This window comes from Anguilla rostrata, chromosome 18 (assembly GCF_018555375.3).
Source record: "Anguilla rostrata isolate EN2019 chromosome 18, ASM1855537v3, whole genome shotgun sequence".
In the NCBI taxonomy this organism is placed as follows: domain Eukaryota; kingdom Metazoa; phylum Chordata; class Actinopteri; order Anguilliformes; family Anguillidae; genus Anguilla; species Anguilla rostrata.
In genome coordinates, this window is record NC_057950.1 from 11330566 (window position 1) to 11347180 (window position 16615).

The 16615-nt window shown below is 40.4% G+C and overlaps 1 protein-coding gene across 2 annotated transcripts in view; it reads right to left on the reverse strand.

The window, feature by feature from the left end:
* Window positions 1–648: 648 nt before the first annotated feature.
* The window catches only part of slc35f3b (solute carrier family 35 member F3b), a 51190-nt gene continuing 35223 nt past the window's right edge, over window positions 649–16615 (reverse strand). The window contains exons 3-8 of one of the 2 annotated variants that reach the window (XM_064317703.1): window positions 11558–11897; window positions 10206–10425; window positions 6140–6265; window positions 4913–5105; window positions 3944–4033; window positions 649–3389 (exon numbers count right to left, since the gene is read on the reverse strand). In XM_064317703.1, the coding sequence (XP_064173773.1) occupies window positions 3148–3389; window positions 3944–4033; window positions 4913–5105; window positions 6140–6265; window positions 10206–10425; window positions 11558–11897 (1211 nt within the window). In that variant the 3' untranslated portion in view covers window positions 649–3147. The remainder of the gene's footprint in view (window positions 3390–3943; window positions 4034–4912; window positions 5106–6139; window positions 6266–10205; window positions 10426–11557; window positions 11898–16615) is intronic. The other variant, XM_064317704.1, reaches the window with a different exon arrangement.

Here is a 16615-nt window from a genome sequence, read left to right on the forward strand (position 1 = left end):
CCTTATCCACAGTATTTTGTGCCCAACTTCACACACCCCCACTCAGCCTGGCCAATCAACCAAACCCTTTAAGGCACTGCATTGGAAAACAAATATTTTAAGTATAAAGCTAATAATAATGAATCATTTGTGACATTTTTAATAATAAATAATTTAAGACATAATTTATGACATAAATATTGGCTAAATATTAATTACAAATGACAAATCTCTACAAAATGTTTAAGGGTCTCTGATATTTATATAGCACTGAGATCAGGGCTGTGTCAGTCACTGTTTCTCTGCTGGCTGTTTGTCCTTACGTGGCCTCTGTGTGAACTGCTCTCAGCGTTTTCAATAGCCACAAACTGCCTTTATTCAATTGCATTGTCTCTCCTCATTTATTTACCACACCTCTGTTGCACCACTGCTGTCAAGCATTATAACCTTTTGCAGAAGACCGACCCATGCTTTATATTTCTTCTTTAAAAAAAAAGGTTCAAATGTTTCACATATCAAACAAGATAGCATAATTCCTCCCTGTGGAATGACAAATAATCCTGAGCACACTATTTAGTATATTTCTGTACTATATGAAAAACCATTACGAAGCATTGGACCTGTTTATATATAGGAATAAATATATACATCAGCTTTTTAAAATTCCTGACGGAACAGAAGCATAATTACCTACAGATGTTTTTAAACTGGTCTTTAATGATGTTCAGTGCTCACACATTAATCCTTATTACTGTACTCATTTACAGTAATAACAGTAATACTGTACGCATACTGTACTCATTTAAAATGAAAATCTCTTCAGTGTATTATTCGGTTTTTTGGCAGTTATTCACTGGATGGGTTTAATGTTAATCTTTTTAGTTGTAGTCCACTATGTCTTTAATCCATGTAAACAGTATCTTCAAAATGATCCTTGATTTATTTGATTTGCTTTACTTTTATGAATACATTCAAATAAAAATAAACCCTCTGAATTCCAAACACAATAATGTAATATACTGTTCTAATTCAACAAACAGGAGATATAATGAACTTGAATCATTTATTCACACAGTACATACATTTCTTCAATCGTGATAACCTTCATGTTACATTTCAGTGTAAAAATCATCATTCCTTACAAAGGTTTACAGTTACTTCTAGCAATAATTCCAGAGGAATACAATTCAATATTTTATTGCCATTGTAAAAAATGACAATGGGAAACAGCGTTGGTGTATTCTATTGCAAAAGCAAAAAGAAAGGCAGCAAAAAATGAATTGCTCAGTTTTGTCCGGTCATTTTCACATGCTCTGTCCTTCAACTCCACTACCTGTCCATTAAAAACCAGCAAAAAATTATCAATTGTATATAAAAAAAAACTTTTGAAGTGAGGCCTGGAGAAGTGCAGTGATCTAAAGCTGTGGCATCGTGTTTCATCCACAGACAGAAAGCGAAAAGTATGTGGCAATGGTCATACATTCACAAAATGGCGGACGCAGCCTGGCTTCCTCTTCTGCTTTAAGAAGCACAGGCACCGTGAGACAAACTCCACCCTGTAGACAGTAGGATGTGCCCCCCCCCCCGCCTCCCCACCCCTGAAGTTCTTTGGGAGTCTCCCGGCACCACCCTTACTATTGCACAGTGCTACATCAGTGACCAGTGCAGTGTCATCACAGTGATAAAACTGTTCAGGCTCTACGATGGGGGCATTTTCATTATATTAGTTTTGCTTGTATAAATAAGTGGCCCCCCAACATCGCTGTCCAATGCAGGAGGGGGTGGAGCACGGATATTATTATCCCTAGTCTCACAGAGAGGTGAACAGATTCTGTTTCCCGGTGGAGCGCTGTCCCGGGGTCAGATGGTCATGGACAGCTATGTTCTGTGAAACCTGTTCAAAGTTTGCAACAATATGAAAGAAAAAAACCGAAAGTGGCCACAGTGATTCTCCTCAGTCGTGTCACCGCTTCATGTTAGAGGGAGATTTATCTTGGTTCTGATCATCTTTTATTACTGTATCAAATTTGTTGTCCTCGCAAACTGGTTATCGAATGCGATTCGACCATACGCCCTCATCAGCATCTGCGCAGAGCTACCCAAAGGGGCGGTCGAACTCCAAATCTGGAAGGATACGAAGAAGGACTGAAATCTATTGAGTTCCACCCAGGGAGAATTTTGAGCCAAGGCATCCATCTTTGATGGATTCTGATTTCCTTGAGATGGCACGAAATTGGCGTCGACCTGTCACCCCCTCAGGGGAATCATCGGTGCGACTGCTCGGCCTGCTGTGAAAATGTCTCAGCAGGGTAAATCTCCACGGCAACGGGCGGCCCGATTTCCCAGAAGAAGGTGAGCTGCCACTCAGTGATCCTCATCAGACATTGGCCCTCAGTTTGTACCAGTTTCAGTGCTTCGCTGGGCCTGGGATGGCATGTACCATGTGGACCAGTGCATTGAAGGCTTTTACTTGCTATTATATATATATTTTTTGATGACCAAATTACATTAATGGGGATAAATTATTCTCAGACATAGGCAATCTTCTTTGGATCTGGCAGGTAAGAACATTCTCTACAGGCCCAACAAACTTCTTCTCTTTTAAAATCTCCACTTGTTGCAGAAGCCTGGAATCCCTCTTTGTAATGTAATGCGAGCAGTGATTCCTGGTTCAAGTGCAGAGTGCAGTCTTCAGAAATAATAAGGAAATGAAATAACTCGCAGGAAGGCATCGTAAATAGAAGACTTTGGAAGGTGGTTTGAAAACAAAATCAGTAAATGAAAGCTCATTGACAATAAAACAGCAGGCCTCTAAGGGACATGAGATAGATCTGCTGTGTATAAAATGTAAAAGAGGAAATAAAAAAGGTTGCAATGATTTTAGGATGATAGCTGTGCTTTTTTGCTTCATTTTGGTAGAGAAATAAATAGTTCTAGTCTTTATCAGATTGTTTAACGGACTGATTGGCTGGTTGTTTGACTGGCTCAGTGAGTGACATTGAAATGAGCGAATGAATGAACGCTATCATGTTCTTGTAGGACAGGAGCAATGCAAAAGAGGCAGATCTGGCTGGGGCGTGGTGGCGGTGGAGGTGTTTAGGTGTGGCTCAGAATTTGGCCGGGGGGGGCAGGTTAGTGGGCTGGGAGTAGAATAGGGGGAGGGGGGAGTCAGTGGGCAAACGTGGACATGGAGGTCCGGGTTCTCCGGCTCCAATTGAGCCCCGAGCTGGTCCCCGCCTCTCCGGCGCTCTCTGCTGGTTGCTCCCTCTTGCGCAGCTTGGTGGCCAGCTGGATCAGGCCCTGGTCCCAGTCCTCCGGAAGCAGAAGCATCAGGAAGCCCAGGCAGATTATGAAGACGGCGATGAGGCGAACCGTGTTAAAATCGATCTCACAGGTATACAGATCCACCACTGCAAGAGAACACCCACGTCTCAAACTCAGCACATCTCCATTCCAAATAGTTTGGATGTATGCCACTTCACAATATAAGACCGCAGCTAACTTGATGCTTTGCTTTTTTTCCCTATCAATGGTCTGGGTAAATGTGCACCCTTGTTGCATTAACAGACAAGATATTTAGTGTTTGATCAAAAAAGAAATCTGTCAAATTAAGTCCCTTTGTCAGACAAAACAATATTTGCCTTGGTGGCTGCTTTGCACACAAGCAAGTGCAGTGCTATACTTGTAGATATTCATTTGAAATTGGTTTGCCTAATCAACACAATGCACAATGTGATTTATTTGAACTATACCACAATGTAACAAGCTGCATTGTTAATTTACATCATGGGATAGTGCAAATAAACCCATGACATTCATGAACTGAAACCAACACATGACCCATTTTCGTGATATTGGCAGCACATTCTTAACAAAAATCAGAAGCGCATCCCAGAATGCACTTCATTGCCCTTGTCTATTTCAGAGATCGGTGAAAGGTGCTGAGAAAGAGAGGATAGCTTACTGGCATTAACAGGGACGCTGAGGACAATGCCCAGGGAAATCAAGGTGGGGTAGGTTATTGCGATTCCGAAGTTTACCAGAATGTTGAACGCTGGTGAGCGGAGAAAAAAACAAAAACATTTTAAGAAAATTTTAATTTAAAAACATTTCAGAAGAACACTTGTGGGAAAAAATGTCTAACTCCCAAATACCTGGGTGAATCTTCTTCAAGATTCTTTTTATGTTTACCTGCCTATTATTTTTCAATTATTTGACAATGACCAGGACTCAGGTGTGAGTACTAAACAGGCTGCAACAGGTAATACAGTTGACCAGATATTAATTATATAAAATATATGTGAAACAAGTACAGGTATAGTAATAAACAAATACATACAAATACAAAATAAAAAATTACAATCAAGAGGTTAATGTTAAAATGACTGTTACTTTTACAATAATAGCATGAACACCTGCATTTGTATGTACTGTTACCAGTCAACAAATATCATCCTTAGCAACATGTTAAGTTTTATTAGACACGTCACGCATTATCTATTGGTGTTGCTTTTAAATTATGATAAAATATTGCAGCGCTTGTTTGTATCAGTGTCACATGAATTATGCTTAGGTCTTCATTAAAATGCATTTAGTGTGACCTGTGAGAAAACAATGCTGTGGGAAAGCTTTCAGCTGTACGTGCCAAGTGTTTCTAAAGCAGTACAAGCTGTGTCAGGGCCACTGACTCGGGACACATGAGACGCTTTGTACATCTAATTAAACATCTAATTTTCCTGGAGCTCGTTTAAAAATAGTCATCCACTACTCCCAAAGGCACTAATCTCCTATACATTAGATTCACAAGTTCAGTGATAACTATGGGACAGAGTACTTATTATTGGAAGACTGACAATGTTTTCATACAGTGACCCTAGGTATATGTCAGCGGCACTTGAATATTGGGTTATTTTGGCCCCGCCTCTTTACTCACCCAATAGGAGGACGGCCACACCGCACATGCATCCCCAGGGGATGTTTTCTGGCGAATCAAAGTACTCCACGCGTGTAAAGTAGAGGATAACTGGCACAAAGCTGATGAAGACGAAATTAGCACCCCCAATGAGAGTCAAGAACAGCGCTGCCTCGCCAAATTTGGCACTGCCTAGGACCAGCTTGAAAAGGACCTGCGAGGGGAATCAGTTTAGAAGAGCAGCAGTTCAGTCCCAGCCCATCATTCAATCAGTTCTGAAGAGTAGTTAATCTGTCAGCCCACCATCCAAATTGTTTTTTTTTCGAGGTGAACAATCCAGTAAGTCCATCGTCCAGGCGGTTTTCAAGAGGAGCAGTTCAGAGCACGCATCCTCCGATCAATTTACAACAGTAAAAGGATTGTCAGCCAATTGTCCAACTATTCAACATTCATCCCTGAGGACCAGACTGAATGGCAGAATGACAGTGAGGTGCCAAGTCTGTATTATCTGTCTGACACCAGGCCTTTGCTCCCTGCTTATCACAAAAGACATTAAGCAACACCCAGGCTAGAATACACTGCATCTGCTCAATACTATAGTTCAGTGATTCCCAGATTCCCCAGAAGTATTTAAAAGTGCTTGAACGTGGCAGTTCATTTGACTTTTTGAATAATGTCTATAGCAGTGGTTCCCAAACCTCTCCTGGGGCGTACCCCCTGCCAGATCCAAGTGTTTGATGTACTCCTGCTCAAGCCCCCCCGATGCAACTAATCAAGCCCTTGATCAGTTGTGTCAGGTGTGCTCCGGGTGGAACACATCAAATGCCTGGATCCAGCTGGGGGTACCCCAGGAGAGGTTTGGGAACCACTGCTATAAACGTTATTCAGAAAGTCAAATGAACTGCCACGTTCAAGCGCTTTGAAATACTTCTGTACTACAGTAGTTAAGACAACAGCACTTAATAAAGGTGGACCAGTATGAATGGATGTAGACAGAGACTAAGGAAGGTGGTATCAAGAGCTATTTAAAAAATTAAAATTGAAGCAAAGGATGATGTAAATACTGTGTATTGTTTGAGGGTTATTAACCTATTTAACCTGATGTTACTTGGTTTTAGTTTGGCATTGCTTTTGGTGAAGCACTCCAGCAAATGATTGAGAAATAAATGTATTAGCCATTTTTAAATGCTACAGTGCTAGGTGCAGTGCTTGGTATGTGATGCTGTTGCTGTGGAGAGTCTCCCTCACCTTGTACAGTGCTGATGTGGATGCAGAAGCCACCACCAGCGTGATGCCAATGACAGAATGGCTGTGGAACCCGTCGGCGTACGTCATCATCACGATGCCAGCGATGGCCAAGATGGCTGCCACAATCTGTGTGAGGAACAACAGATGTTGCTCACATGTAATTTCTATCACATACACGTAACCCAATTCCAGTCCCCCTGCAGAGCTGCAATACTGGCAAGGCTAATCCACCCTAGGTTCTAGAAGGCTGCAGTGCCTGCAGGGATACTCAACCTTGGCCCCAAATGGCCACAGCATTTGTATTCAGTATTATCCACCCTCATTCTCCTTCAAGCATTCATATTGAACCCTATTTTTGAAGTTGGCTTCAGTGTCTACAGGATTTAAATCCATGTAGATAACCTTACTCAAAATAGGTTCTCAATAGTATTAATAGAAATAATCAAAAATACTATTGAGAACCTATAAAAAGGTGAATGATATTTTGATTAAGGTTATCTACATGTATTTAAATCCTGTAGACACTGAACTTCAAAAATAGGGTTCAATATGAATACTTGAAGGTGAATGAGGGTGAATAATACTGAATAATGGTGAATGGTGAATAATTATTTTGAGCTATTTTATCATTAAACTCATTTATTACTTCAAATCTAGAAGGAAAATCCACAGTTAACATGTGAGTGCTCAGTTTAGAAGTATCCAGATGAAGATGGAAGCTCAGCGTGTGCTTAAATGAAGTAGGAATCAGGGAAGAGCAGTAGCCTAGGAACCAGTAATTGCCATGGTGCTCATTGCCTCCCCATCAATCGTCACGTGCTGCTGAAAGCACAATCCTACTGATGGCTGGGAGCATGAGCCACCTTCTTCATGCATCTTTACGCACTCTCTTACTCACTCTTATTTTTTATCTTTTTCCTTTGACTTTTCTTACCCTCTAGCTCTCTCTCTTTCTCTCTCACACGCAGACACAGACAAACACGCACACACACTCTCTCTCCGTCTCTCTCTCTCACACACACACACACACACACACACACCCACACTCTCTCTCATACACACACACACACAGTGATTATACAGTTCTGATATCATCCACAGCTTCATGATAACTGTTCTCAGTGCACAGTGTGTTTCTCATATCTCCTGTTTAAGCTTGGTGCCTGGAGCATTTCTAACACAGGGCCCACACTCAGCTGACTGCCAGGGGGGCCAACAGGTGCCCTCCCCTTTTGCGAGGGCAGGTCTGAGCGAGGGAGAAGGGCATCGGTCGGGGTGTGCACATGTCCAGATGATGGACAGGAAGATGGAAGCAGGGCCTGAGTGGATTAGCAGTGCTTTACAGAGGTGTCAGGAAGACGAATGGGCCTTTGTGTGTTTCTCTGCCAAGACCCCGGAGGAACCCTGAGCAATCTCCGCCCCGCTGCGTCAGTCAACGGTGTGCCTCTCATTTTCGAGAGGCCCGGTGCTTTCCAGACCAATCAATGATTCCCATGTATTTCGTTTCATGCTGTCCTGCCAACAGTATCTCAAGGTCAGAAGGGAGGGAGAGCAGCGTGAAGCCGATCTTCTCTCGCACTTTCATGATGCCACCACAAGATGGTAACCTTGAGACTACTGTTATTGCTTAGAAACAAAGTAATTTTCTGTCTCAACATATCACAATCAGTTCTTCCACAAAAGGAAGAAACAATACAGTATAATTGCAATCGATGATGATGGTTATGATAGACATTAAAGTACTGTTGGGAAATCTCTGGAGTTTGAATATAGCACTCTTATTATGCAGGGCCTCCACAAAAGGACAAACAACGGCTTTCTCATTTACAGTGAAAAACAAGTAAACATTTGATGTTTCAAGTTATTTTGCTTCATTTTTTTTTGTCATTTATTTAAGCTTGGAACTCAATGAACCACAGTGAGCTTGGGCCTGGTTTGATTGAACCCTCCTATCACCCCCCCATACCCCTCTCATACCCTCCCATACCCCTCCCACACTCCTACAGGTCTTCCAAGCACAGGAGTCACAACAGTAACAGGGCTTTTCTACCATATGGAAAAAGGGCACATTAATAGTTTGGAGGGATGGTTTAACTTCCCCTCTCTAAAACTATATCTAAATCTTTATCCCAGTTCCCCTGCATTGTTACAGACAGCAGGGCAGGGCGAGGAAGAGTGAGAGCGAGAGCAAGAGAGAGAAATGGGCCAGAGGGGGTGGATGAGTAAATTAGTCAAGTTTTAATCACAGAGAGAAGGAATGAAGGGAGAAGAAAGAGACAGAGAGAGAAGAACAAGAGAAAGGAAGACAAAAGAAGACAGGGAGGGAGTCTTCAGAGTAATAACCACAGAGATGAAAGGGACCTAGCAATCCCAGAGTGGAGTTAGACAGCAGGTGTGAAGGGAGATGTCAGCTCTGAATATCTCGCATGTCAGCAGAACTGTTAATCCTACTGCCTCCCCCCACCCTGCTCCTCTCTCCCCAACTGTCCTCTGCACCCCCTTCCTCTCATCTCTCCTCTCCTCTCCTCCACTCCCCACCTCTCCTTTCTCCTCAGATCTCCTGCGCGGGATTCCGTTTGCTGCGAGCACGGCCCCCCGGCGGACATCAATCATTAATGGCGGCCAATGACGGAGCCCGCAGACCGAAGGGGCTTTAAATACAGGCCCTGCTGTGGAGCGCTGCACGGGGCAGGGGCTCACCGGCAGGTCAGTGTGCGCACAGCCTGAGACCGGAACCTCTGACCGTCATCTGCTTCCAGTCATGTTCCCCCATGCAACAACATGCGGCAGACTGTGGCCTCCAGATTACAGATGCGGTACTGCCGGTCCCAAATGGCTTGTCATTACCACATTTACTTCCTCACCCTCATGGTCATATGACAGGTGACATTGTAAAGTTGCAGCGTTCAGCACTGTTTTGACCTTATTGAAATCTCACCAAATGTGGATTGCAGCACTGCATTTTGCATGCCTAATGTTGATCTCAATCTTCCTCCCTCTCTGTCCTGGATCTAATAAGATCCCCTTACTGTGTAGTAGTGCATTACCAAAAATCAATAGCAAGCCCCAGAAACACACCTGCCCTGAACAGCAGCAATGCATCACTGCCAAACCGCCAGTCAGCCATTATAGGAAATTCAGTTTGAATAAAACATTAAAGGCTGTGTTGGGTGACTATCAAGTCCTCTGTGGGAAACCGTGTTAACAGGCTGCTTATATAATGCTGGAACACAGATATACTGAACCGAGCCCCTCTTTGGTACAAGAATTTCCTACAGATCAAACGGGACCTCATGCTTTTCCCCCCCATTTTACCACAGATCACAACGCATGCATCTTGCATAGTTAAACTACCCTTTCCTGCAAGGAGGCATACAGTATATCAGAGTCTGAGCAACCATTTCACAGTACGCTTGTCCTTTATGTGTTAAAACGTCCTGTGTGACTGAGGGCTTCTCCCACCCAGTATCCCCAGTTTGCTTCTGCCTTTCTAATGACACTCCTCCTTAATGAAACTGTTTTCATTAGTCTATGGCTGAAGCCATTAATCCAGCTAATGGAGTTTCTTATGGGTTTTTTTTCCCCTCACCACAGAAAGAAGCCCTCCAGCTCTGTGAAAGTCATTCATCTAAAACAGGAGACCCTCTCAAGCGCAGAGGGGACAGCACAGCTGAACTCCAGGCTCGGTCAATAAACTCAGGCTCAGCGATTTGTGGAAGTCTCCCACCTCCTCATCCTGTGGCCCTGATTGTCAGAACCCATGGATCCTCCCCGGCCATAAAAGGAAAAAAAAACACCGGCTACTGTTAGATGTGCAGCCGTCTCACCTTATGTTGCTTAATGTTGTAGGTTGTAGGTGTGACAGCCAGTATAAAAAGAGCCACATCAAAGTGGCCAACTCTTAGAAGTCATCATGCACTCCTCAGAGGCGTGATGGGGCAACAGTACACAAACGGCACACAAATGCACACAATGTCACACAAATACACTCAAATGTCAAAATCGGCTGGTTTAGCAAAGCACAAATCATTTCGCCCTCCACCTGCTTTCCGTGTGACACGCTCACCCTGACGCCCATGAAGCGGTCCCGGAGCACGATCCAGGACAGCAGGAAGACGAAGGCCTTGTTGCAGCAGAAGAGCACCGACACGTCTGTGCTGTTGATCTTACGCAGGGCCTGCAGGTACAGGTAGTTGGTCAGCGTCCACAGTACGCCGAAGGGCGCCACCTTTTTGAGGAACACCTTCGGCGTCAGGCCGTCGTCCCCAAAGAACCTGCAGCACTCCCTTCAACAGAACACACATTATACACCGCTTAATAAATGCAGAGCCAGAAATGCAGTGTTAAAGCATGCACATTAAATGCTTTAATTAATATAATTCATCATATAGTGGAATCACGAAGGCATAAACACCCCCACCCAACACACACACAAAACAGACAAATAATCATGTTGTTAAGATACAAACCACATCCTTAATTCATGGGCACCTATGCACATACACATATGCACACTTAAGGACTAGACCACATGAAGCCTTGTTCAGATTTGGACTCTGTTCTCATGAGATATGAAGGGTATGCCAGATATGAAACTTCATCAGTTGTAGACACTAACACATTAGCTATAGCGCAGCTACAGAGAACTCGGCCTTCATTAGGTAAAGTGCAGAGTGAGCACTCTCAAATGTCCAAATATTGTTCTGGTAGAGTCCAATGAGCTGAGGTGCTGTTAAAATACAAAGAGCCAATCTCTTACAGTACAAGTGGCTTCACACCAGTAACTCAATGAATATGAGGTCAGTGCTTCTCTTCATTTCATTACTGAACCTGGCCCTATTCCTGAATCGATGAGGAAAAACGGCCGCAATGTGCAGTGGTGCAGCATGGGTAATCCAGACGGTTGCCGGTCCAAGTCCAGCTCTCACATGCTGTCCTCCGACGGACCTTCAGGACCCTTTAAATCCGAAGTCCTCAGAGTCTCCTGTTTCGCCCTGGCATCTCAGCTCAGGCCAGCACTACCATAACCAGCTCTGAGAAACTTCCACTCTCAACCCCAAACTTAAATCCCCATGTAAGTTAAATACACAGAGGAGGGAGGGTAGCGGGAGTGGCGAACACAGGCCCAGATGTTTGGAAGCAAATCTCCAAAGCGCCTGGATGTGTATCCCCACAGCCGCTGCCCACGCAGTTCAGGCGTGATGAAGGGGAGGTTTAGCCAGCCACAAGGGGTGTCTCTTTGATAAATCCGCACCCTCCTGAGGGGAGAGGATACAGCAGCGGGGAGCAGCGGGAGCACAAAGGGCCTGTGGATATGTGAGGCGCTAATGCGCTGGTCCTCCCCCTGCCGCAGGGCACAGGGAGCGAGGCGTGCAGCGGCAGCGCGGGGCAGCTACGGCTAGGATACGCAGCGCTTACCGGAATCTCTGCCTGGGCGTCTGTCTCTCGGGGCTCTTGCACAGGTGTCCCACGTAGTACAGGGGAAAGAAAAGACAGTTCCACGAGGTGGCGAACCAGGTGAGGGTGAAGGGGGCGTCGTACGTCTTGAAGGTGAGCTTGGCCAGCTGGGTGGAGCCCGCCCAGGACGAGCACACGCACACGATCATGGCCACGCCCCACAGGGCCTTGCGCGCCTGGACAGCTGTGATTCTCAGGCAGCAGCGTAGTCTTCGTTTCCCGCCCCCTGACTCCGCCCCTGCCCCACCCACTGCTGCACCATCTGCTGTGCCCACCACATTCTCCCGGGGACGGTCTTCTCCTGAAATGACACATACAGGGAAATTTTAAATACACACATAAACACACATGCATATATATATATATATACACACACACACACACACACAAAATACAATTTGGACATGCAAACACATATACACATGAACACAGACATTCTGAAGAGCCACCTCAGTTTCTCTAAGTGGGGATCAAGACTGATCAAGAAACATGTCAATAAAAATATTTTCTCTCCATTCTTTTCAGCAAAATTTGTATTATATATTGTGATGTGTGCAAATGTCTTTAAAAACAATTTCATTGATTCATTCCACTCTGGATCTTCAGTAAACATGATCTGTCTTCCAACAGATGGTAAAAAGCACAAATTAAAATTTTTAGCATGTCTTCACATTTTGGACATAAGGCTTATGTATTTCAGTTTTTCCAGTGAAATATATTTTTCATAATAAATGTCTTCAAAAACATTTGCATTCATTAATTCCAACCTGGGTGTTCAGTAAACATGAGTTTGCATCAAACCAATGGCAAAAAACATATATTACATTTTTTTGCATGTTTTTCACTTTTTGGACATAAGACTATAGGCTTATGTATTTCAGTTTTTCCAGTGAAATATATTTTTCACCATAAATGCCTTCAAAAACATTTTCATGCATTTATTCCAAGCTGGTTGTTCAGTAAATGCCATTTCTCATCAGACGGATGGCAAAAAACATACATTTAAATTTTACGCTTGTTTTTCACTTTTGACATAAGACTATAGGCTTATGTATTTCAGTTTTTCCAGTGAAATATATTTTTCATAATGAATGCCTTCAAAAACATTTTCATTCATTTATTCCAAGTTGGTTGTTCAGTAAATACCATTTCTCATCAGACGGATGGCAAAAAACATACATTTAAATTTTATGCTTGTTTTTCACTTTTTAGACATAAGACTATAGGCTTATGTATTTCAGTTTTTCCAGTGAAATATATTTTTCATCATAAATGCCTTCAAAAACATTTTCATTCATTTATTCCAAGCTGGTTGTTCAGTAAATGCCATTTCTCATCAGACGGATGGCAAAAAACATACATTTAAATTTTATGCTAGTTTTTCACTTTTCGGACATAAGACTATAGGCTTATGTATTTCAGTTTTTCCAGTGAAATATATTTTTCATCATGAATGCCTTCAAAAACATTTTCATTCATTTATTCCAAGCTGGTTGTTCAGTAAATGCCATTTCTCATCAGACGGATGGCAAAAAACATACATTTAAATTTTATGCTAGTTTTTCACTTTTTAGACATAAGACTATAGGCTTATGTATTTCAGTTTTTCCAGTGAAATATATTTCTCATCATAAATGCCTTCAAAAACATTTTCATTCATTTATTCCAAGCTGGTTGTTCAGTAAATGCCATTTCTCATCAGACGGATGGCAAAAAACATACATTTAAATTTTATGCATGTTTTTCACTTTTCGGACATAAGACTATAGGCTTATGTATTTCAGTTTTTCCAGTGAAATATATTTTTCATCATAAATGCCTTCAAAAACATTTTCATTCATTTATTCCAAGCTGGTTGTTCAGTAAATACCATTTCTCATCAGACGGATGGCAAAAAACATACATTTAAATTTTATGCTTGTTTTTCACTTTTTCGGACAAAGACTATAGGCTTATGTATTTCAGTTTTTCCAGTGAAATATATTTTTCATCATAAATGCCTTCAAAAACATTTTCATTCATTTATTCCAAGCTGGTTGTTCAGTAAATACCATTTCTCATCAGACGGATGGGAAAAAACATACATTTAAATTTTATGCATGTTTTTCATTTTTTGGACATAAGACTATAGGCTTATGTATTTTAGTTTTTCCAGTGAAATATATTTTTCATCATAAATGCCTTCAAAAATATTTTCATTCATTTATTCCAAGCTGGTTTGTTCAGTAAATGCCATTTCTCATCAGACGGATGGCAAAAAACATACATTTAAATTTTATGCATGTTTTTCACTTTTTGGACATAAGACTATAGGCTTATGTATTTCAGTTTTTCCAGTGAAATATATTTTTCATCATAAATGCCTTCAAAAACATTTTCATGCATTTATTCCAAGCTGGTTGTTCAGTAAATACCATTTCTCATCAGACAGATGGCAAAAAACATACATTTAAATTTTATGCATGTTTTTCACTTTTCGGACATAAGACTATAGGCTTATGTATTTCAGTTTTTTCAGTGAAATATATTTTCTCATAAATGCCTTCAAAAATTTTCATTCATTTATTCCAAGCTGGTTGTTCAGTAAATACCATTTCTCATCAGACGATGGCAAAAAACATACTTTAAATTTTATGCATGTTTTTCACTTTTCGGACATAAGACTATAGGCTTATGTATTTCAGTTTTTCCAGTGAAATATATTTTCCATCATAAATGCCTTCAAAAACATTTTCATGCATTTATTCCAAGCTGGTTGTTCAGTAAATGCCATTTCTCATCAGACGGATGGCAAAAAACATACATTTAAATTTTATGCATGTTTTTCACTTTTCGGACATAAGACTATAGGCTTATGTATTTCAGTTTTTCCAGTGAAATATATTTCTCATCATAAATGCCTTCAAAAACATTTTCATTCATTTATTCCAAGCTGGTTGTTCAGTAAATACCATTTCTCATCAGACGGATGGCAAAAAACATACATTTAAATTTTATGCTTGTTTTTCACTTTTTAGACATAAGACTATAGGCTTATGTATTTCAGTTTTTCCAGTGAAATATTTTTCATCATAATGCCTTCAAAAACATTTCATCATTTATTCCAAGTTGGTTGTTCAGTAAATACCATTTCTCATCAGACGGATGGCAAAAAACATACATTTAAATTTTATGCTTGTTTTTCACTTTTAACATAAGACTATAGGCTTATGTATTTCAGTTTTTCCAGTGAAATATATTTTTCAACATAAATGCCTTCAAAAACATTTTCATTCATTTATTCCAAGTGGTTGTTCAGTAAATGCCATTCTCATCAGACGGATGGCAAAAAACATACATTTAAATTTTATGCTGTTTTCACTTTTCGGACATAAGACTATAGGCTTATGTATTTCAGTTTTTCCAGTGAAATATATTTTCATCATAAATGCCTTCAAAAACATTTCATTCATTTATTCCAAGCTGGTTTGTTCAGTAAATGCCATTTCTCATCAGACGGATGGCAAAAAACATACATTTAAATTTTATGCATGTTTTTCACTTTTCGGACAAAAGACTATAGGCTTATGTATTTCAGTTTTTCCAGTGAAATATATTTTTCATCATAAATGCCTTCAAAAACATTTTCATTCATTTATTCCAAGCTGGTTGTTCAGTAAATACCATTTCTCATCAGACTGATGGCAAAAAACATACATTTAAATTTTATGCATGTTTTTCACTTTTCGGACATAAGACTATAGGCTTATGTATTTCAGTTTTTTCAGTGAAATATATTTCTCATCATAAATGCCTTCAAAAATATTTTCATTCATTTATTCCAAGCTGGTTGTTCAGTAAATACCATTTCTCATCAGACAGATGGCAAAAAACATACGTTTAAATTTTATGCATGTTTTTCACTTTTCGGACATAAGACTATAGGCTTATGTATTTCAGTTTTTCCAGTGAAATATATTTTTCATCATAAATGCCTTCAAAAACATTTTCATTCATTTATTCCAAGCTGGTTGTTCAGTAAATGCCATTTCTCATCAGACGGATGGCAAAAAACATACATTTAAATTTTATGCATGTTTTTCACTTTTTGGACATAAGACTATAGGCTTATGTATTTCAGTTTTTCCAGTGAAATATATTTCTCATCATAAATGCCTTCAAAAACATTTTCATTCATTTATTCCAAGCTGGTTGTTCAGTAAATGCCATTTCTCATCAGACGGATGGCAAAAAACATACATTTAAATTTTATGCATGTTTTTCACTTTTCAGACATAAGACTATAGGCTTATGTATTTCAGTTTTTCCAGTGAAATATATGTTTCATCATAAATGCCTTCAAAAACATTTTCATGCATTTATTCCAAGCTGGTTATTCAGTAAATGCCATTTCTCATCAGACGGATGGCAAAAAACATACATTTAAATTTTATGCATGTTTTTCACTTTTCGGACATAAGACTATAGGCTTATGTATTTCAGTTTTTCCAGTGAAATATATTTTTCATCATGAATGCCTTCAAAAACATTTTCATTCATTTATTCCAAGTTGGTTGTTCAGTAAATACCATTTCTCATCAGACGGATGGCAAAAAACATACATTTAAATTTTATGCTTGTTTTTCACTTTTTAGACATAAGACTATAGGCTTATGTATTTCAGTTTTTCCAGTGAAATATATTTTTCATCATAAATGCCTTCAAAAACATTTTCATTCATTTATTCCAAGCTGGTTGTTCAGTAAATGCCATTTCTCATCAGACGGATGGCAAAAAACATACATTTAAATTTTATGCATGTTTTTCACTTTTCGGACATAAGACTATAGGCTTATGTATTTCAGTTTTTCCAGTGAAATATATTTTCATCATAAATGCCTTCAAAAACATTTTCATGCATTTATTCCAAGCTGGTTGTTCAGTAAATACCATTTCTCATCAGACAGATGGCAAAAAACATACATTTAAATTTTATGCATGTTTTTCACTTTTCGGACATAAGACTATAGGCTTATGTAT